Genomic DNA, 22,167 nt, shown 5'->3' on the forward strand with positions numbered 1-22,167 from the left:
TCAACGTAGGGCAAAATGACCTAATGTCATTCATTTGTTTCTCAACCAGGCCGTTGACATCAAGCTACCGGGGCGTGACCTGATGTTTCCGCTCACTCCCCGGGGCATTGGTTACGGCTCCACTCGACGATCTCGGGATGATTCTGTAGGTATCTTTTCATTGCCGTGCTACTAGCCGTTCTTCTCCCCTACACTGAAACTGTGCTAGTGGTTATAATGCTGTGTAGCACTTAGCCTGCAAGTTATCCACTCGGTGTATCTTGCACTCCTCACAGCCCATCGCGAACATGTCGACCATTCCCCTTATTATTGATGGAGAGGATGTCCTATTGCCTCACGATAGGCACGGCACCGTTGCCAATGCATATGCAGAGGGCCCCACTCTCTATCAAGGCGCAACAAAAGAACTAGCCTTACAAGCCGCACAGTCCAGCGCCCAGGCGTTTGCTGCATGGTCAAAGACGACCCCAATAGAGCGCCGGACTTTGCTCTTCAAGTTGGCCGAGGTTCGTGAACCCCCCAGCATGGATGAATAATGCAACGACCCTCACTAACCAATTATTGTAACTAGGTTTTGCGCAGCAGAGCCGAGGAAATCAAGCGGGTGTGTGATCAAGAGATCAGTTGCGGACCCCTATGGGCAGAAATCATTACCGATGGCGCTATCGGTATGATCGAGGAGTATGGCGCTCTTACCACTAGTATCGCCACGGGCTCACTACCATTTATCCAGAACGGCTATGGCTTAGTCCTCAAAGAACCGCTCGGAGTAGTTCTTGGAATTGCTCCCTGGAACGCCCCAATAATCTTGGGTCTCCGTGCTGTAGTGGCTCCTATTGCTGCCGGCAATGTTGCGATCCTGAAGGCAAGTCGCTCACTGACTACTACTGATAGACGCGGGATCATCGATTTACTTACTGGTGTTTGCAATCTAGGGCTCTGAATTGAGTCCCCAAACTCACTATCTTCTCGCCTCGCTGTTCCGGCAAGCTGGCTTCCCCCCCCGGCGTTCTGAACTTCCTTCTACATCGACCGGAGGATGCGCCGGAGATCTTCGACGTACTTATAAACCACCCCGATATCAAAAAATGCAACTTTACTGGCTCAACTCACGTCGGACGTATCATCGCCTCGCAAGCTGCCCTTGCCCTTAAGCCCGTTTTGTTGGAACTCGGTGGCAAGAACTTCACGGTGGTCCTCGATGATGCGGACTTAGATCTCGCAGCCCAAGAGATCACCAAAGGTGCCTTTCTCAATGTAAGCTGAAATCTTGAGATCAGGGGCGCTATGGGACAGATAGAGCTAAGAGTAGTACCAGAACGGCCAAATCTGCATGTCCACCGACAAGGTCCTAGTTACAACCGCCGTGGCTCCGGCTCTCGAAGCAAAGATTCTAGCTATCCTCCGCAGTATCAATACTACCTCGGTGCTCATCTCACCGTCTGCTAAGGCCAAAGTGGAGTCGCTCGTGTCTGATGCGCGCGACAAGGGCGCCCAGATTCATACGTCTCCCACCACAGTTAATCACGACGTCTCAAATCGAAATTATCCCCCGACCGTGGTGACAGGGTTGACGCCCGAGATGAAGCTTTTTGAAATTGAAACTTTCGGTCCGGTGGTCGGCATTGTAGTGGTGGAGACAGAAGAACAGATGACTGCTATCATACAGGCGGCTAATTATGGATTGTCAAGCTCAATAATTTCCCGGAATCATCACCGCGCCCTTAAGCTGGCCGGTGCTATTCAGGCAGGTGCAGTCCACATTAATTCTATGACGGTGCATGACGAACCGACTCTACCTCACGGAGGGTATGGGGATAGTGGTTGGGGTCGGTTTGGCGCTCGCTGGGGGTTGGAGGAGTTTGTCCAAACTAAAGTCGTGACTCTGCATCAGTAGGGTCGATGAACTAAACAAGTCCTAGAATCCCGGGTCTTTCTGGACACAGTTGTACCGACAGCGAGAGTTTTCAATGGAGATCGTTGCATAGGTAGCTAAGGGATGTACTGTAGACTTTAACCACCTACTGGGATCTAATGAATGTTTTCTCTTAATCCTACTCGACCAAAATGCCAATAACATCAAGGTCGGGCCTGGACTGGCATATCCCCAACATTTAATTTATTTATATATTTTTCTCTCGGGTAACCCCGTGTGATGCAGGCTAGTTGCTGACATACTCTAAAGCGTAGCAGGCGCATACTGACTACGAGGATATAAAAGGATGTATTTCTACACCTAGGATAGCTTTAGTCTTCGCGTTCAATCCTACCTTTTTAGGCACCACCCAATTGAGATTGTAGCTAGAATGCAACACTCGTTGATCCTTACAAATAACTGCGCGCCACTATTCAACCTAATATCGGTGCCTTTCCGGTATACAAGATCTAGCCGGCAGTAGGCCTTGAGCACTGTAGGTGAGCGGGCTGCAAAATGTATAGTACTAGGGAGACCGGGAGTATCTAAGATTACAAGGAAGAATGTACTAGGATTGGAACAGAACGAATTGCTTAGGGTTCTGAATTCCCCGAGCGACTCAATTCTATATAGGGTGTTGGGCAGACGCCTTGGCATTATAGTCTCTACCCTTAAGAACACCTTTGTCCCTATGCTCCAACGTCTGCAATTACAAAAAAAGGATAGTTACTTGGAATACTTCAATTTCAATACTGAACGACACTGATGACCGCCAGATATATCACAATTAGGCTGTCCGTGGGTTGAGATCTCCTCCATCCACCCAGCTTCCATGTAGACCCTGGCGCAAGCGGACCGGAAGCAGGATCCTGGCCTGCGCGCGAGTGAAGTCTCGCGTGTCCAGTAGATGTAGCTCGCTTGCCATCGTCTCATAGTTGTTGACCAGTACCAGAATATACCCATCCCCCTCTGTAGTCGAGTCCTTCCGCGGGAGAAATACTGGCTCCTGGACCAGATGGACGTCTCCTGGGAAGTAGACTTCTGTCTCCCCCGTGACGTTGTCAAAGTGGGCCACGGCGTTATATAACGGGAACCCACCTCCCAACTTAGGCCCAATCCGTTCGAGATCGGTACCTAGCTGCGGGTCCATCAGGTCGAAGTAGCAATGGCGATAGGGACAGGTAGCAAACCGGTCATCAATTCGGTAGAACTCTGAGTTGCCGTGCTGCAAAATTTCGGGTTTCGAGAGGGCCCGCTTCTCGGACTGGGGATCGATGGTAAACCGAACCAGCTGGGAGACAATCGAACTGGGCTCCGGTGCACTTCCCTGGGCATCCGGCCACCAGAAGAACACATTCTTCTCACTCAAGCCCAAATCGATCACCAGGTGGCCTTGCTCATCCTCGTAGGCGTTGGCTGTGTGGCCGGGGAAGGAGTTCTTATATTGGAACCACTGCATTACATTAGACTTTCCGTAACCCCAGACGGAGGGCGAGAGACTGCCATACCTTCACATCTCCCGCTTTGGCGCCTCGACGGGGCATGATCCCAAATAAAGTGGTGTCTCGGGGCTCCACTGCCAGTGCTCGCCTCCTTGTTTCATGCGTTGAATATCACAGACCTGAGGTATGATTGGGAAAACTACCTACATTTGGTGTTAGTGTAGATCCCCTAACGCTTCGAGGAACAGGCTCACTGACCCAGTTATCCGTCACGGCAAAGTCATGAATCATTGCCACCACCGGCGCGACCAGCCAGACCACCTCCGTGAACTTGCCAGTCGGTGAAACGCTGTAATAGCACACGTCGGGGGTGCCATCGCCCCGCGCTTCGTATCCAAAACAGACCATCTCACCGGTGACCGGGTCAAACTTTGGATGCGCAGTGAAGGTGAGGCTGGGCAGCTGGCCCTCGAAGTCATACAGCCCCTTGGTCTCCAATGTCACAGGGTCCATCGCGTAAGGGGGAGAATCCTCTTTTAGAGCCAGTAGTTGCCCGTTGAAGTAGACCACATTAGTGTTGGCCGTGCTGCGGACTTTGAACTCCACCGCGTCGGTAAACTTGTTTCTGTATTTGCCTGGCTGGATAGTTAGCTTCGATGGGTGTTAGTCTCACTAGAATTGGTTGATGCACTACTAACCGATCAATGCGCGTTGAGCCTCGCGCTCTCGCACAAACTTCTCAGTTCTCACGTATCGTTGCCGGAATGACGCACGGCCGTCTTTGATGCGGAAGGCACTGACATTTCCATCTCCGTTGAACCACTTTTCTCAGTCAGTCTTTTCCATTGGTAGGCAAGAGGAGGAGGATGGGTTAGTGGAATGTTTGCTTACTGGATCATTGTCAATGAAAGGGGGGAGTTGAGGATCAGGCATTACCCGATAGAAGACTCCATCAATCTCCTTGGGGATCTCGCCGTAAACCTCCAATTGAGATACATCTCCTTCCACGCGACAGGGCTTCATGAACCCTGAGAACTGGGGGCGATCAGGAAAGCACACTCTAATGTCCGACATGGTAAAGTCGGCGAAAGAATAATGATGTTGTTGTGGGACATGGTTGAGGAGGAGGGTTATGGCTGTGTCCTATGGTTTCCCAGCGGGGAGTAATCGGGACTTGCTTTTCGGCTTACCGAGTGACCGAGGGTTCTTTCCGACGACTCCCCACCCACTGATAAGTTCAATGCGTTGGAGCAGGTATACATTCTCAAGCTGTCGGTGATAGTTCTTCTTTCACATCACCTAGAGAAATATGCATCTTCCTTGGAAACGCTTGATCCGCTTTCGCGCCCTCGATGGCCGCATCTTGCGCGGCGAACCCATCCTGCCCGCAGAGAACAAGATCGATCTCGGGCTGATCACCGAAGCCGATCAGCTGCAAGCCCGCGTCATCCAGGGCCAGGATATATACGATATAACGGGCGAAACCATCGTAACGGACGAGGTTGTGATCGTGAAGCAGATCCTCTCCCCGCTGGCCCCCGGCGACGTACCCATTTTACGTTGCGTGGGCCTCAACTACGCTAAGCATAGTATGTCATGAAACCCCCTTGCACTGTTGATGCGTGTCCCCCTTCATCATGATCTAATTCTAAACTTTCTTCGCAATCCATAGTCAAGGAAGCCGGACGCAAACCGCCACCATTCCCCTTCATCTTCTTCAAGCCCAATACCTGTGTGCATGACCACGGCAAGCCCGTCGTGATCCCGCGGATCGCACAGAACGACCAAGCGGACTATGAGGGCGAATTGGTTTGTCTCATCTTCCGTCCCCCACCCGCGCTCACACTTTCCTAACCGGCCTGTAGTGTCTCATCATTGGGAAGGACGCTAAGGATGTCTCCCCAGAGCACGCCCTCGAGTATGTGGCGGCGTATACGGCTGGCAACGACATCTCCTCCCGTAAGTTGCAGCGTGATCCCGCCTACGCCGGTGTCGTCCCGCAATGGGGCTTTTCCAAGGGCTTCGACACCTTTGCGCCCCTGGGTCCTGTGCTAGTCGCGGCATCAGAGATCCCCGATCCGTCGCAGTTGCATCTGAAGACTATTGTCGATGGCGAGGTGCGGCAGGATGAGACGGTGGGTGATCTGCTATTCGACTGCAAATACTTGATCTCCTATCTGTCACAGGGCACGACGTTGCAAAAGGGCAGTGTTATAATGACGGGAACACCAGGAGGTGAGTGACAATTGTTACTTGTCATTTCGAAGTGCACGCCGGTGAAGCTGACCAGGACTAGGTGTGGGCGCCGGTTTTAAACCCCCGAAGTGGCTGGTTCCGGGAACTCAGATGGACGTGCAAATCTCGCAGATCGGGACCTTGCGAAACAATGTTGTTTATGTGTAGGGTTGATTGTACAGCTGATTTACATCTATTGTCTTCCACATTGTGTCTATGGATCAAGTTTCATTCTACCGTACAAATAGAATAGTGTCCACAGATCTCTCAGCACCGCGTAGTGTAGAGCGGTTGGAGGTCGTCACACCGCTACTATGTCGAATCCCCTAGGTCAATCCCGATGGTCACTGTGTACGTCGTCTCGCAAGGTATTCTTACACTACCTCTCGGAGTGTCATCTGTGGGTTGAATGGAGTAGTGTGCGTAGACATGGACGACCTCATCTGAATGCACACGTTCTGGTCACCACCACTATTGCGAAGACTGGTACCCTTAAATTTAGGGCACGATACAGTGCCACCAGTGATGGGAATGAAGCTAGGGGCATCTGTTCTATATTCGCGGGTCGGGGATCGGGGATCGGTAGGGACACTGGCACAGACCTTTCCTCAAAGGTGAGCTGTGTGGATCGATCCTTATGTCTGGGGAAGCGTCGGAGAAGTGCTTCCCCAGACCCGGGGCACATTAGTCAAGCGAACTCTCAGTTCTTTACTGGCGGAGAGCCCTCAACGTATCACGAGTTCCTCTTCCTTTCAATTCCCCTCTGAACCGTCCGAACTACATCGTCATAAACTCTTCTCCTGATCTTTCTTGTGTAGAAGGTACAATACCCTCGCCCTTCTTTTCCCACATCAGCATGCAACCTCTCCTCCCCACCCCGACCCAAGATGATCGAGATCCGCTGCGCTGGCCCGTCTGGCTGAAGCGCTGTGCTATCATAACGGCCTCCCTAGCAAACTTTATAACCAATATGGCCGGATCAGGCCTGTCGGTCGCTGTCCCCAACTTAATGCAGGAGTATCGCAAGTCCGAGTCTGCTGCTGTGCAGTTGCTTACTGTTAGTTTCCACCTGGGGTGTCTTTTGGCCTGTTGCTAATGGTCGACCACCCCTATCAGTATAACTTCCTGTTTCTGAGTATTGGTAACATCTTCTGGGTGCCTCTCGCCAACAAATTCGGCAAACGCGCTTCGCTGCTTCTCTCCATGGCGCTCCAGGCTGGCACCCTGGTATGGTGTGCGACTGCCACGAGCTTCTCCAGTCTGCTAGCGGCGCGATGCGTGCAGGGGTTCGCAGGCGCCGCAGGTGAGAGTATCGTGCCTGAGCTTGCCGCGGATATTTTCTTCCTGCACCAGCGCGCCGCGATGATGTCCATGTAAGCAACCCCCTGGAATCTCGGATGCGGAAATAGAGAGGTCACTGACGGTCCACTCCTAGCTATGTGATTTTGATCTCAGGTGGTACCGCCATCGGCCCGCTAGTGAATAGTCTAATGGTACAATATCTATCGAGCACCTGGCGGGCCTTCATGTGGTTGTGCTTTGCGCTAGCGGTGGCCGATATCTTTCTGATATTCTTCCTGTGTCCCGAGTCTAACTTCCGGCGTCCAGAGTGGGATCTGATCAGTACTAACGGACTCGACACGACAGAGGCGGAAAAGGCGGACGGCGACAACGAGATATTCTTCGAAAATGTGCCCCCAGAGGCGGGCTATACTGTGCGCCAGCCCTCCCTGGCGGATATGATCGTGCCAATCCGCGCCGACCGCGATCTCAATTTCTTTCGGGCCATGGTAGCGCCCCTGCATGGACTGACCCGGCCAGCCGTGATTTGGGTGGTCCTCCTCTACGGATGTGCCCTCAGCCCACAGATTATCTTCATGTCTGTATCCCCTTCCCGCTGTCTGTCTGCCATCTGATGTTGACTGATATGGTGGTAGCTTCACTATGTCCTCCCTCCTGGAAGCGCCCCCCTACCTTTTCTCCTCCGTCGCCGTCGGCCTAATGGAGGTCGCCGCACTTATCGGCTTTCTCCTAGCCTGCTATGGCGGTGGCATGCTCTCCGACCTCATCAATGACCATATTGTGCGCCGGCGGGGCTACGGGCAGGTTCGCGCCGAGGATCGTCTTCTCTCTCTGATTCCGGGCATGGCAATTGGACCCGCAGGCTGCGTGCTACTGGCCTTTTTCTGCCAGAACCATCTACACTGGGCAGCTATCGCCGTGGGATTCGGAATGGTCTCGTTCGGGTCGGTTTACACTCCCAACATTGCCATCACTTACTTGGCGCACCGACATCAACGGGATGCAGCGCAGTGCTTGGTGCTGGTTAACGTGGTGAAGAACCTAGTAGCTTTTCTGTTCCTGTATGAGGCGGTAGAATGGGTGCAGAGCCAGGGCTATTTACAGGTTTATCTGGTGATGTTTGCACTGGGGGTGGCAACCATCGCAGGGGCTCTGCCACTTTATCTCTTTGACGGGAAGCAGTATGTTGAGTAAATCAACCGGGTAGGGAATAACTGGAATTTTTTGTCTTGCTCTGTGACTCGAGTAGAGTAGTAGAGGTTGTTCCCTGCACTCGCCCCAAGATGTAATACTTTAACCATTACAATTACCCAATCTAGCCACTAGTCACGACTTTTATAAGACTCCACGTATGGTTATTATTATGCCCTGGGGTACTAGGAAGAAAAGCCAGTAGTTTTGCCGCCTTAAGAGTCCCCCGGAACGGATCCGTGGACAATCGGGATGTCTCCGTTAGTCTAAAATCCAACCATCTTTGCTTCACTGGGCGTAATACTGCCCGGAATAGGAGCAAAAAGTGGACGACAAGGTTGAAAATGGAACAGACCCGTCTAAAGAACATCCTGTCACCATTGGCCAACGCCACCTAGGCCAGCAAGGTCATTGACTCTTCTTGCTCCTCCAGCTAGTGATTCTGACATAAACTCGTTTTGACAGGACCGGGAAGGCATGTCTAATGGCACTTGTTACTGCTGCTATTAAACTTCACGATATCCTAGACGAAATCTTATTCGATGCCTACTACGCTTAGTATGGGACAATGGCTAGATGATTTGGGGTTTTTGACGAGGCTTGACTTCCCTGATACTCTGGGTGAAGACTGGAGGATGATTTTCTTGAGCTATCTCGTATGCACTACTGATATTTCTCTTTGCCCGTTTCTTTTTTTTTTTTTTTTTTCCCTAGTTCGATATTCATTCTATGTAATGTTGTTCATGCATATATACCTGATCCTCCGGGAAAATGACATGATTCGTGAAGTCAACTCAGACTCACAATATCCCAGTCCAAGAAATAGAGTTAGCCTATAACACTCCCAATCCGCTTGAGGCCGAGTAACTATCAAATCAAGACTTCAATATCCAGCAGTCAATCATTCAGCAATCTTCACCTTCCTCGCCTTAGGCCTATCCCACCCCACAACATCAGTCCCATGAATCCAGTCCATTAACCCAATAGTCCCATAATTCACGCGAAATTTCTCATGATGCAAGTCATGCAGCTCAGCCGGTGGCAGTTTCAAGAAGTCATACCCGCTGTGGTCAGCTGCAGCTTCCCAGAGCTCAAAGACAAAAAAGAAAACGATGGACAAAAAGTGTGCGCCTTTGAGATAGAGCGGGAGCGTGAGCGGCAGGATATTTGCGAGAATATGTTCAACAGGATGGGCGTACTCCGCTGCAAACGCCACGGGTGCTGTGTATTTATGGTGCATCTTATGAATATATGCGTAGATGCTGGGGTGATGCAGAGCACGGTGGACATAGTAGAATGATATTTCTCGCGCTAGAAGGCCGAAGGTGAAGTCCACGATAAACGTTTTCCAAGGAGGGACGACCGGATCTTGGTTCGTAAAAGCATAGTCTAACCCGGTAAGATAAACGAGTAGTGCGTACAAGGCCACTACCCAAACGTGGTTAAGCATCGTAACCTGAACGCAGTGCAGGATTTGCTGGCGGGTAGGTTGTCGGCGGATGTTCTGAATCTTGTGGCGCTGGGAGAACTTCGGGAACAGGACATCGATCAGCATATAGAGTGTTGCTGGGATGATAAATCCGACGATCTGAGTTACGATCACCCCCGTCAGTTCGATTGTGCCTGGTTTGTATGTTGTTCTAACATGGTCCCAGGCGGCCTGCAGTTGGGAGTGGAGATCCATGGTTCCTTGGTATCTAGGGGAGATGTGACTTGGGACTTTGATTTCTTCAGGATTTCTGTGGCACGGTAACGCTTGAAGAATGTGCCATTGCCTTTAAACAAATATAGACGGAGCTGTTCTGGTGGCCAAACCGCGGTTGGTCTCATTTGCCTAAAAGGGTTTTGTGAACCGGAACCGACCCGAATGATGATGGTGGCAGCTTTAGCATGTCAACCACTTGGTCACTCGGTATCCCTCGCGACCTGCACGTCACCACAGTGTTTTTCACAAGCCTTGCTTTTGTGGGGATCTCTGAGAAGGCTGTCGTGCACATGTCATAGCTTCCTCCGGGTATATTCGTTCACACGGGAGCGCTCCGGTCCTGCCTGATCGTTTCACATGTAGAAGGCCTTGCTGTTAACAGTATTATGTGCTTCAGCCTACGTGAATCCCAAAGGGCGGCATGTGAGCCGATTCTGCGTGCTATTCTATCTATCTATCTTACGTATCATGACTTCTAAATCTACCGATCTTCCGTCCTACAGGCAGATAGTTTGCATTGGCGCAGGGCCATCAGCCACTCCGAACTGTATGCCCGATCCTGGACTCAAGGTCACTACTGGTGGAGGAGTCTCTTTCCCACTTTGTCCGATTAGAACATCAAGGTTAGCTTTCCAAAATTGAATTCGCCTGGGTTTGCAGCATAAGACTGTCTATTATACGATGGCTCACATCACACTCGCTAAGAAGCTATACATCATATTGTACACTATAAGATTAAACTTGTCTTTAAGCCGTCAGGATATTACTTGCTCATAGCTAGTGACTCAGAGCGTGGCATCCAGAATCAAAAGAATCATTGTATATACGAGGGTATATATATAAAACGGCAGAAATTTCCTGTTTGAAGATTCCTTAAGTAGCATCTTAGACTTACCCTTTTATGAAGATTTTGCAGTCTTATGTGACACCACTCTACCAGATCTAGATAGGGCGACCCCAGCCGTACTTTATTATAGTCATGATGTGCTAGCCTTCGTTGGTTAGGAGGAGCATTTGGTGGTCCCAGTTATTGCTGCTTAATGGTCATCCATGTGAGAGGGTCTCGGGATATCCTAGTTCTTATGGAAGAGCAAGCCAAGTTCTGGTTGCGGTAGGTATCTCCTACTATCTTGTCTAATTATCTGGACAACTATGGCTTCACGCGCACATGCTTTCTACCTCGAAGAACCATATATCAACACCCATCGCATTACTTAAGCCTATAGAAAACGCGGGCAGACTCAATAGAAGAGCCCTTCAAGACCACGACCTTGCGAGTCAGCAGTTTCTCCCCGTCTATTACTTCCACTGCCCAAATCTAGTTGCCAGCTCGTGAGTATTTCGTTCGTGAAAAGTGACCAGCTATACGTACCTGTTCAGCCGTCCACCCGCCGTCTACGCTACGGACAAAGTCGTGCATAAATGCTTTCTCCACGGTCTCCGCTCCAGCTTCAACATCCCGTGCCATAGTGATCGGCTCGGTCAACATACTGATGGTGTTTGGTCCGGTAATCTTGGACTGAAGCTCCACAAGCGGTCGAACTCGCCCATCCGAAAGCTTCTCCCCGGAAATATAATGACTAAGAATGATGACACGACCGAAGAGAGTGTCGTTGTGCTCGGTCTCAGTCCATGTTAACGAGCGCTTCTCCGGCACGCCCTTTAGTCCGCCTGTCAGAGCAGGCTCGAGCACCATCCATTCAGCCGGTACCGTGCTTAAGCCATCGCTGTCAGTTTCTGACCCCTGGCTGATCCTCAGGGTGGCGGCTGATGCGGCTATCGCCTTCCTTGTTAACCAGCCCACCCCTTGCTAGCTTTCCTTAGCTGTCAAGATAGCACTCCGGTTATTGATTGGCTTACTAGTTTGAAAACCGGATCAAGGTCGGTTGTCCGGGTCTTGTCCTATTTTTGAGGCCTGGGATCAGCTTGGTGTTGTGTTGTATGCTGTTGTGCGACAGACTTACCATCACCCAGGTGCCACTTAGATTGTGAATACTTGTATCACTCAGGGGAGCCATCTTCGCCTATTCCTGGTTTTGAGGTTGCACTAGATCAATAGGTAAGAACAAGAGACAGGAAACAAAGCCCTCAGCTCCGGAACGCAGCAAAACTTCATGCAACTCTGGAGCTGGCAATGAGGAAATATCTTAGACTATATCTAGCATAGCTTGTCCCTTCGATGTATAACCCTCGGAAGCTTCCAGCTTTCAGCGCGGTTGGGTTCCTTGTCATCCCGATGTGCGAGTAAATTGCCAGCCGGGTCCCTTCCGGCCTAGAACCGGAACAGTCCCAAGTCTACTTTTCCCCAGATAGTTTGCAAAAGGAAAAAGAGAAAATGACCTGCTTGACCTTCTCGGCACTTATCGCCGACTTCGAAAATCTATATTCTAATAAAGCAGGGCTGAAATCTGAAATACAAGGCTGCAGAAACCTATTCGGGCACTATCAGACGCGAACTCCGACAAAAAAAAAGGAATAAGAATCTCGCAATCAGCATTTCAGAGACCTTCAAGACTGTACTATCCTAAAATGGTTTCGAATAATTTGATGAATAATTGTTGTCTATCCATATGTCAACTAATAGGAGGCTTAGGAAGGACATTCGCAAACTTTTCCTCCAAGTGCTTCTCTAGCATTCTCTTATGCCCATCTGAGATCTTCCCTGCAATTCTCATTCTCTCCGCCAGCTCTTCAATACACTCATCCAAAGTCTTCACATCATCTGTGTTCACTTCCACTTGCTTACCAGCGACAGCATGTGTCCAAAGGCTCTCCAGCTCTTCTCTCCAACCCAATGAATCAGCCAGCTGCCGCACACCGTCATCACACGACCCAAGGATACACACGTCCGAAGGTCGGGTCCCAAAATCCCCGACCTGCACCATATTGACGAGCAATCTGGGTGTTCCCTCTTTCACCTGACGGGGAAGTCTTGCACATGGCGCCACCTTGAGACTTGTCCCCATAACAATCATCAAGTCTGCGCCAAATACCCTCTTCTCCTCAACTTCAAAGGCGGCGGGAAGAGGTTCCCCAAAGAAAACAACATCCGGTTTGACCGCGCCACCACAATCTGGGACCTGGCAGTACGGCACCTGCCCTGTCTCAATTGCCTCAGCCATAGGTCCATCCGGGTATGGTGTCTTGCATTTATGACATCGCTGACTCTTCCAGTTCCCATGACAGGAAAGTACTTTCTCGGCGGGGACACCGGCATCCAGCTCAAGGCCATCGATGTTCTGCGTGAACACAAAATCCAGCAGGTTCTTCTTAGCCAGCAAGGCCAGAAATGCGTGCGAAATTGTTGGTTGGAGGTTTTTGGGATTGCGGGCTCTCGCTATCGCGTAGAATGGTTCTGGCGTGTGTCGGAAATAGTTGATGTGGAAGATGGCTTCCGGGAAGGGAAGTTTTAATGGCGCCAGTTTGTCGTAGAGGCCTGTTGCTGGTGATCTGAAGTCGGGCACTCCAGCTGCTGTGGAGATTCCTGCCCCTGCTAGAACGACAATACGGGTTGCCTTTCCAGTTTTGATGAGTTTTACAATGTCATCTAGAGCATACTCCTGGCCTGTGAACGGTTGATCTGGATGGTCTGTCATTGTTGTTTGGTCTTGTCGCTGTCGTGGGCGATATGAACCTCCTCTTGGGCTAAGAGAGATTAAGAATGAGCTCCAAAGACGAATTTATATTCATTTAAGAAGGCATCTTCCCAGCCATTGGACTCAGCCTGATTGGTACCGCGTGGCATACGATTTACGGAGGATTGGCTGTCATTTGCCTTCAACCGCGTCCAACCCCACTTGAGGGGCTGTGCCTGCAGCCAAGTCACCTATGAGGCTGTAGCAAGCCGCATGGTCGAACTTCGCCAATAGACCTGGCCCTTCTCTGAAATCACTCTCCAATTAGGTATAGTATAAGAGAAGCTTCACTCGCCAGGTAGTCCGATTCGCCAGTACACCGTAGAAGTAACCTATGATTCCCGTCAGCCAAGTGGGGAAAGAGAATCTCTACAGTGCCATGGCTTCTCACAGGGAATAAAATAACTCCATAGCTGACTATACAATGACAGCTTGGCACCCTTTCGTACGTCAATGAAATACATATGCAATATGGCTATTCAGTCCTAGACTTCGAGTGAGTACAGCAGGTCACTCGACCCGCTTCCGACCTGTTCATACTATTGAATGCAATGGAGTACTTTGGAGGGTTCGTTTATTCACTTATTTTATAATGTCTTGCTTAGGTATATAATAAGGTAATTGCTATCCGTTCGAGTATCATCTTTCTTCTCTTTTGAACTGATCAAAATATAACGCATATGTCATCCGATCAGGAAAGAACCTCGCTCACCATGACGCTCTACATAATAACTCTCTTGTTTCTCTGCAACCTAGTTGTTTCACTCAACCCTGCCCCTAACGCTCAAGGTACTGCCAGTAAGCAGCTATCCAAGCTCCTCCCCGCAGTCTTTTCCATGACTGAACACCCTTCCAACGGGTACAGGTTCTTCCATTAGCCAGCCCTGCCAAGGCATCGACAGCCAAAACCCTTGTGAACCAGTGTCAAACTGGTCGACAGGTAACGTTAACGAAGAAGGTTCGTAAATCCATGAGAATACTATGGACAAAACACTCCAAAAACTGAATAAAATACCGGAACAGACGACCGTATCTGTTCCAGCGACGCGGACTGCCCCATCAACTACCACTGCCATTCGGGAGAATGTATCAGAAGCCCACGTGATGGCCTGAAAAAGGTTGTCCGTGGCAATCGCCAAGGCATGTACTGCAATTTATCTGCTTCGGGAGTCCAAGAGATAATCAGAAACTAACATCATAACCTGCATTGCAGCTGGCAAGTGTAGCACCAGTGTGGACTGTCCCCCAGGGTACTATTGCTGGCGTGGAGGTTGCGTTCAAATCCCACGTTCCGCTGCGAAACCAGACAACGATCGTCAGTCATGTCCCATGCCTGGTTACCCACAGGAGTAAGCTAATCACACCTGAGTAGAAGATTCGCACCCTGCACATACTCAGCAATGCAAACATGTGGCCGATTGTCCACAGGGCAAATGGTGCATGGAGGGATTCTGCTGGCCATTTGATCAACCCTCACAACTAGCGATTCGTGAGGCAGACATTGGAGAAACCGCAAATGCTCCGAGGACACAACAGAGATGTCATCTCCATGCACATTGCGGGCCAACCGGACTCTGTATCCATGGCTGGTGCCAATATCCGTCTAATGTGATGTCTCGAGATAACACAGAAAGCGTTGGAGTAGGCGATGAAGCTACAGAGGAAGGCGACATTCTTGGGCCTCGCAAATGCACGAGCGACCGAGAATGTTACCCTCGAGCGCTATGTGTGAATGGCAGATGCAATCATTCTCATGGAGACGATGACTCGTGAGCTTAATGATAGCAACACAAAGGGAACTGGGTTTGGCATAGCACTTTGTGTCTCCTGGTTGATACTGGGTCTTAAATTGGTTCAATTTTCATGAATAACTTGCCTTTGAATGCTGAGTTGTTCCTAAGCTGTTGCTCGAGTGCCAGAAGCTAGAGAGACCTGCCATGAATATCAGTTAAATGGAAGGGGAAACTACGTCCACCACGTTGGATCAGGATATTCTCTTCCGTAGAATTTGTTGCATCTTTTGCAGCGCATTCCTAGCGAACAGCCTGAGAGTCCTAACACGCTCAATCTCCCCAATTACACTGACTCAAATACAAAACTAAGTGAGACTGTCAGTCATATCGGCAAATACATGGATAGCTGGTAGATATACTACCTGTTGCAAAATATGCAAAGTTCTCTGCATGTTTCGAGACGTTCCCTGGGGACCCCCTTGCAAGCTCAGTGATCCCAGCCCACTCGTTGGCATTCACATAACCCGGTACTGCTCGCTGTAATGGTAGATCATCTGAAGATATCACTGATCAATCACGGACATAGGCACTGCGAATGCCAAGCTTACGCGGTGAGTCGCCCTGGAAGAAAATGGTTCTCGAGTGATTGAACTCATGAATGAGGTTTGTCTCAGGAATTAATCTAATAAGCGAATCATTTTCTCTCGACAGCAGGGTTTCTAATTTTAGTGAGCGCCATCTACTCACGTAGTGTTTCCACCAATTGACAAATACGGGAGAGCAAATATTCAAAAAGTTCTGCTTGGGGTTATCTGCCGTTAGCATCAGGGCAATGACTGATTTAGTCCTGTTTCCATCGGATCTGGCCGCATTTCAGGACACTTCCCAACTACTACCACTGACATTGTCAGCTTGTTCTCTCTGTAGTATCTGGTGTCACAATCAATGCTATGGGAATCTGTCAGCCGATGAATGCTACCAAACCTAGACCAATACTTAGACGAACTGACCTTTCTCGGGTCATATCTTCCGTATAGCGCCGAGAATATATCCATCTGATCCTTCTCAAGAGGCGACAAGCTCTGCCGTGACTTTCTCGCTTAGCAAATGTCGTCGATAATGAATAGAGATGTTCCCATGTCCTTAAGCTACCAGTTTATTAGCTCACCCGGCCCTATGAGGTTTGACATTTGTATCTCCTGGGGTCAGGTGATTTGGCTGGCATAAAACATACTTATCATTTATGCTAATATTAATCGGCCAGAGATCGTCCCATACTCCGTTACCTTTAGATGATTCTGCAGCAGGGTGGTCAAAAATCAGAAAAAGAAGGACCACTCCGAGAAGAAAGGCTCAAGCAAACAGGAACTGTACATCAGTTGATGCTCTCATGGCCCTTGAGTAAGTTGGAGAACGGTGTTTGGGATAACAACATCAACGAGCCAGCTCAGGGACTTATACCTAAGGTACTGAATTTATAAACTCACAAACCAACACTCCGTGACATCAGCATCCACTTGCCTTCCTGTCCAAAAATTTCCCCGCAAACTGTTCTACCATTTCCTGCGGAGTCAAGTGACATAAAAGAGATAATACTTCGCTTAGATTCCCAATCACAATGACTCTATGATATGCAACATTAATCTGAAGGTTTGTGGCCAATGTGCCCACTCGGTTTGTGGAAACTGATTTCCTCAATCCAGTACCATTGCCTGGCACTTTTGCGGGTTATCAGCTAACAGTCCGAGTCTTCACACGAACGGTTCCCCAGAGATTAATGTGGATCCATGCTGTACTTAGACCAGGACGTGAAAGGACAACGATATAACTAATATGCTCTAGAGGTGACACTGCATTGCCCGTCCCGCTCCCCTACATGGCTTTGGCCAGTTGTTGGCGGCTTAGCCACCACTACCATAGATATTAAGATTAATCGGGGGACAGAGGGCCGCCCAGAAGGCGCTATAGATTGGGATATACGAGAGGGATTAATAGAAATTTAAGAGATGATGTTCGATAGATAGCAGGCCCTTTGTACTGATTCTGTATGCAGATCGATATGTGCAAGTCTGTACTCTGTACGTTAGATCCCAACGTATGATTAGGTTCTAACGAGAACCTAGACGGTTGATCACTTCCCAGTAGGCGCTCCAAAGCATCGATAGGGTTAATTTGGCCTGAAGGGGAGGCGACCAATCAATTTGGTTCCTATACTTGCTTTTGGAAGAACCGCGTAAGAGTTTCTTATGACGGTGAAGATGTTGCTCAGCTTCACGATTAACATATAGAGAGGATTGGCAAGATCCTTTCCAAGCTCTAACCTATCTTAAGACTAGAAAGTCGAGTTATGGTCAGCAAATACTAGTATACTTTGCCGCATGATGAGAATTGGTACATCAAGTAGCCTCGATACCCTTTGTGCTCAGCTCCACTAGGGTAAACAAGGGCCCATCCAATACTCTTTGTTCAGGACAAGCGCCCGACCAGCCATCCCAACTTAATCCCAATGAAGTGTGTTCTCATTGAATATCTTGAGTTATCTGTAGGCATGAAGCTCATGAGCCTTATGGGCTTTGCGAGATGCATAGGCTGGAAGGCCGACACTCAGTCAGAATTCAAGCCTCAAGTACTGCCAATCGGATAGCCATCCAACTCGTCATGAAAGTGGTATGGGGCCATGAACCCTGGTAAGTCCGCACGCCAAGTGCCGGGTACCTGCCAAGACAATGAAAAGCATAGTTCTCTAGAGAGATTCGAAACCCTCGTCATAATATTAGAACAGAACCGCTTTGTGAGCGCCCGGCCAGATAAAGTTTTCCGCCCTGAAAATGCTACGGTGACCCTACGATTACTGCTGGATGGTGCGGAGGCCCATGGAACAGAATGAAATGATAAGGCTGTGTTGGTTATGTTCATACTTCTGCCTAACAGCTATACCATGCCATGAATATGATAACGAATCGATGTACTCTGAATCCGTCTGTTGTTTCGCATAGACATCAAAAGAGCAACCAGCTCGAATGGCAGAGAACCAGGGCGTTACAAGTAAAGGTATGAATAAAAATGGAGGAACCTTAAGCATGCGCATAACCCAAACACTAGCCTGATTGAAATATTTGCCCGTCCCCAGAAAGTGGAGAGTGTGGATTAAATGCTGAGTATAAGTACTGCTCTTTTCCCCAACCTTTCTCGACATTCAACAAGTTCCCCAAGTCCTAGTCTATCAAGATGATCTTCCCCGAAGGCCCCAAGTGGCACCTTCTGAGTCTTTTGTTCGCATATCTTGCCGTGCAGGTATTGTCCCAGTCTGTTTCTGGAACAGAGTGCAACAGTAAGCAGCCACTTCCAACTCTGCTTTAGATTTACCGATATACTTACAAGTATGTTACAAAGACTCTACTCCAGGCTGTGAACTACCGAAAGTCGAGGGCAATAGCAAACCATTGGAACAACAGTATGCAATCTGTCCAGTGACAAAGGTTTGATCGTGCACTCACCACAAGCTTTTATAGGAAATGCTCTGGGGCTACGAGTAAGCAGCGTTATATTGGATATTACTATCCGGGGCATTTCGAGGGTCGGGACTGCGAAACGCTTGAGCCGTCGGATATCAATGTTGAACCGTTCACTGTGGGTTTACACCAATCTCTCTATTTGCTTAACCCCTCAATGACTAGAGCCAAACTAATATTCAATAGCATCTCTACCTTTACGGGCCCCATATTCGAGATAAAGGTCCTATTGCTGCACCCAACAACGACATTGATCGCAGGCGCTGGAAAGACTTTGTCAATCTAAAGATCAAAAAGCCATCCCTCAAAACCTTTATATCCGTTACACCGTATCCCTTAGATTCGGGTAACCGGGTCCCTTTTCTATTTAACGCGGTTGGCTCTTTTGAGAACCGGACGGATATTATTGACTCCATTGTTCAAGTTATGGACGAGTTCAAGTTCGACGGTTTCAATTTTGCCTACGCATGGCGGGACCTATGGCAAAGTAATTCACGACAACGTGTCGGTAACCTATCCTGAACTTCCTGCTAATTGCTCCTGAGATAGATGACCCTAAGAACTCCGTCCTCTTCCTGAAGGAGCTTCGTAAGTCATTTGGTGACAAGTATGGTCTTGCAGCCGAATTCCGGGCCACAGAATGTAATATCCTCCGTGAGACTTATTGGGAAAACAAGACAATCTAATCGCAAAACATAGGCGCTCTCAGGAATATCGACTTACCAGGGATGTTTGAGCACCTTGACCATGCCAACTTCGTTTCATATGATTCGTCCATAGATGTCGCGTGCAAGGATGAGGAGAAGTGGCTTAGCTTTCCAGCGGCCTTGAGTGCGTTTATGACTTTCTTGGCTTTCTTTTCCAAATGCTAAATTCTACTAGATATCGAGCGTAGCGCCAGACTGTTCCGGCAGGCCAATATTGACCCTAATAAACTTTCACCCATTTTGGTTTTGGGAGGTCAAGAATGGAAACTGCTAGATCCGAAGTGCAAAACTCCCGAATGCCCTGCGGAAACGCGCCCGTCGCGTGGAAGGTGTGATACATATACTAATTATCAACTATCCAATTATGATGTTGACCGTCTCATGCGAAGCTCGTATCCAGAAGAGCCGGAAGTGCACTATAACATATCCACTGCTTATAGTTGGTTTGTCTATAATGACTCATTGTACCAATCCCCTTCAAAGTTTTGAATAACAAAGACACTGATTCAGACCAGGGTCACGTTTGAGAGTGCCAGAAGTTTGAAGGCAAAAGCCGATCTTGCCAACGAGAATTGCCTCGGGGGCCTTGCTGTTGAGATGGTATACACGGGTGGACCGGCCACTCTGGCAAACCCTAATGATTTAGATCCAATTAATACAAGCATGGAAAGCGCGCCCCCGACAAATCCACTTCAGGATTTCGATCCCAATGCACAGCTTACTGTAACGGACACGCCCTCCACCACGAGCACGCAGAGCGCCAGTTTGAGTACTGATACAAGTACCACTGACACCGATACCAATGTTAATACGGAGGGCTTATCCTGCCATCCTGCGATTGGTAGTGTCCACGTTCCGATCGCTCAGCAGGATTGTGATTCAAACAGTACTTCAACTGCTTCTCACAGCCCTGATACGCCAGTTAATGCGGAAGAGCATACCCCTAGCCCTACTCTCGCTGCTCCCCACGATGCCAGTACATCCGATGAGCCTAATGCAATGGGTCCTAAGCCTACTCTTACTCTTGCCTACCGGATTGGCACTCCGACTGATACCGCCGAGAAAGCTAATGATGAAGGCACCACTCCTGGCGAGCCCGCCAATGCTCCTTGAAGTCTCACTGGCATATGTTATTTTTACTCAGGAACCACGCCAAGCAAGCCGGCTCATCATCGTGGTATCAAGGCGGACGCAACTCTTGCGGATGTGGTCAAGGTTAAGTGGACAAGCTATCATAGAGTTGTTTGTGTCTTATGTTCGAGTGAGATTGTCGTACCCTTCCGGGTGTGAGAACTGAGCTCATGTGGTGTTTTTGTCATTATTTATTGAACTTCCATGTTTGTATATTCATTAAATTGCTTTTGATTCTGTGCCAATAGAATACACCTTTGTACTGTTATCCGATTCACGGCCACTAAAAGATACGAGTTACAGAAGCTATCCTCGCCAGAGGCTAGCCCATTGGCATTAGGGCATCACTTTCATTAAGGCACATAAACAACTATATGTACATCACTAACACAATATAATCATGGAATCTCATTATACACTCTATCCTCGATCTTAGGTGGTTGCAAAAAGTCCTGAGGCACAGTTTCAGGAAGCTGATTGCGTTCCGCCCATTGCCGAATAGCTTCAAAGTTCCGGCATTTGTGCTGCGTATTGAAATCGACGAATGGCTCGGGGTTCTCTGGGTGGACCCAAACTTGGCCAAGGACGCCGATGTCAACGCTGCACATGAGCTGCTGTCGTATGATGTCCAGGCAATGGGCTGTGTTTATGATTAGCATATGAAGAGTGAGTATATCCCGGGGAAGATCAATACGTACACACGTGGCGTCGGACAATATAATCCTCGTTCACGAAGGCACCTTGGCCTTGTTCATGATAGTAGTCGTAGTTGTAGTAGAGGGACTGTCTGAGGAGGTTCTGTTGGTTTGTTAGTACAACATCTTTATTGATGGTTGTTCTTGGTCGGGGATAGGTTTAACATACCAGACAGTGCAGATGATGCAACCCCTCAACATTTGCAGGATACCCTCCGCCATACTTTTCGTTGATCTTCACCTGGTCAGGGGCAAGTCCTGACTTTTGGGCCTCTTCTGCAGGGACTCTAAGACTTCTGTCTGCACGGCTGTTAGCGGACCCCCTGCTGCAATACGCGGCTGTAGAACGTACAGTTGACACCAAGAGCCTCCCACGCAGCATCTACTTCAGGGCTTGCTTCTTGCCGATAAATGTTTTCTTTTAAGAACGAGCCATTAAACTGTTCTTGGTGGTATTCGATCCCGACTTCTGGGATCACCGGGGCTATACTTGTGTTAGAGCTGCATCCGTATCTCCTCTCCTGTAATATATTCTTTGCATGATTTGTTTGACCTAGGCTAGGGACTTACAGTATTGTGTGAGTTGTCGAGTGCAGACCTTATCGAGATTGTGTTGCTGACGTCCAAGAACAACACCTACTAAGCAGGAGAATACGGCGACTGCAACAAAAAGGAAATATTTTGCACATTTCTTGAACAGGCTCTCATTTTTCTTCTGTTCACGAGGCCAAGTAGCTTCCTCATCGGAGAGAAGCTTCTCGTCCACGTCGGGATCTGATACTGAATGGCGCATTTTGCCTTGGGTTTCGTGAAGAACAGATTACTCAACCGCAAGAGAGATGAAGGGAATAAGAAACAAGGGCGATATAAAGTCGGTGTACGCAGGGTGGCAGGAAATTCCAAAACAGCTGTTTAATTATGGCGTTGAGGGAGGCCAACTCATATACGGGGGCCCCACAGGAAA

The 22,167-nt window shown here is 49.0% G+C and overlaps 8 protein-coding genes across 8 annotated transcripts; 4 read left to right on the top strand and 4 right to left on the bottom strand.

The window, feature by feature from the left end:
* Window positions 1–287: 287 nt before the first annotated feature.
* AO090005000290 (putative aldehyde dehydrogenase) lies at window positions 288–1,897 on the top strand (the record flags this gene model as incomplete). The annotated part of the gene is made up of 4 exons (XM_023234175.1): window positions 288–506; window positions 572–922; window positions 991–1,257; window positions 1,319–1,897. The coding sequence occupies 4 exons, from the start codon at window positions 288–290 to the stop codon at window positions 1,895–1,897; spliced, it is 1,416 nt and encodes a 471-aa protein (XP_023088891.1).
* Window positions 1,898–2,702: 805 nt separating this feature from the next.
* On the bottom strand, window positions 2,703–4,431 carry AO090005000289 (carotenoid oxygenase family protein; the record flags this gene model as incomplete). The annotated part of the gene is made up of 5 exons (XM_023234176.1): window positions 2,703–3,383; window positions 3,453–3,536; window positions 3,592–3,992; window positions 4,056–4,179; window positions 4,249–4,431. The coding sequence occupies 5 exons, from the start codon at window positions 4,429–4,431 to the stop codon at window positions 2,703–2,705; spliced, it is 1,473 nt and encodes a 490-aa protein (XP_023088890.1).
* Window positions 4,432–4,666: 235 nt separating this feature from the next.
* On the top strand, window positions 4,667–5,760 carry AO090005000288 (fumarylacetoacetate hydrolase family protein; the record flags this gene model as incomplete). The annotated part of the gene is made up of 4 exons (XM_023234177.1): window positions 4,667–4,946; window positions 5,030–5,166; window positions 5,223–5,592; window positions 5,648–5,760. 4 exons carry the CDS (start codon window positions 4,667–4,669, stop codon window positions 5,758–5,760), a joined length of 900 nt encoding a protein of 299 aa, XP_023088889.1.
* Window positions 5,761–7,118: 1,358 nt separating this feature from the next.
* Window positions 7,119–8,088, top strand: AO090005000287 (putative MFS transporter; the record flags this gene model as incomplete). Its single annotated transcript, XM_001817317.3, has 2 exons — window positions 7,119–7,471; window positions 7,530–8,088. The coding sequence occupies 2 exons, from the start codon at window positions 7,119–7,121 to the stop codon at window positions 8,086–8,088; spliced, it is 912 nt and encodes a 303-aa protein (XP_001817369.3).
* Window positions 8,089–8,986: 898 nt separating this feature from the next.
* Window positions 8,987–9,769, bottom strand: AO090005000286 (sterol desaturase family protein; the record flags this gene model as incomplete). The annotated part of the gene is made up of 1 exon (XM_001817316.1): window positions 8,987–9,769. The coding sequence occupies one exon, from the start codon at window positions 9,767–9,769 to the stop codon at window positions 8,987–8,989; it is 783 nt and encodes a 260-aa protein (XP_001817368.1).
* Window positions 9,770–12,363: 2,594 nt separating this feature from the next.
* AO090005000284 (uncharacterized protein) lies at window positions 12,364–13,386 on the bottom strand (the record flags this gene model as incomplete). Its single annotated transcript, XM_001817315.1, has 1 exon — window positions 12,364–13,386. The coding sequence occupies one exon, from the start codon at window positions 13,384–13,386 to the stop codon at window positions 12,364–12,366; it is 1,023 nt and encodes a 340-aa protein (XP_001817367.1).
* A 6,012-nt stretch (window positions 13,387–19,398) lies between these two features.
* Window positions 19,399–20,490, top strand: AO090005000282 (uncharacterized protein; the record flags this gene model as incomplete). The annotated part of the gene is made up of 3 exons (XM_001817314.3): window positions 19,399–19,501; window positions 19,553–19,820; window positions 19,893–20,490. 3 exons carry the CDS (start codon window positions 19,399–19,401, stop codon window positions 20,488–20,490), a joined length of 969 nt encoding a protein of 322 aa, XP_001817366.3.
* An 873-nt stretch (window positions 20,491–21,363) lies between these two features.
* AO090005000281 (oxidase ustYa family protein) lies at window positions 21,364–21,996 on the bottom strand (the record flags this gene model as incomplete). The annotated part of the gene is made up of 3 exons (XM_001817313.3): window positions 21,364–21,503; window positions 21,556–21,687; window positions 21,774–21,996. 3 exons carry the CDS (start codon window positions 21,994–21,996, stop codon window positions 21,364–21,366), a joined length of 495 nt encoding a protein of 164 aa, XP_001817365.3.
* Window positions 21,997–22,167: the final 171 nt, after the last annotated feature.

This window comes from Aspergillus oryzae, chromosome 1, assembly GCF_000184455.2.
Source record: "Aspergillus oryzae RIB40 DNA, chromosome 1".
NCBI lineage: Eukaryota > Fungi > Ascomycota > Eurotiomycetes > Eurotiales > Aspergillaceae > Aspergillus > Aspergillus oryzae.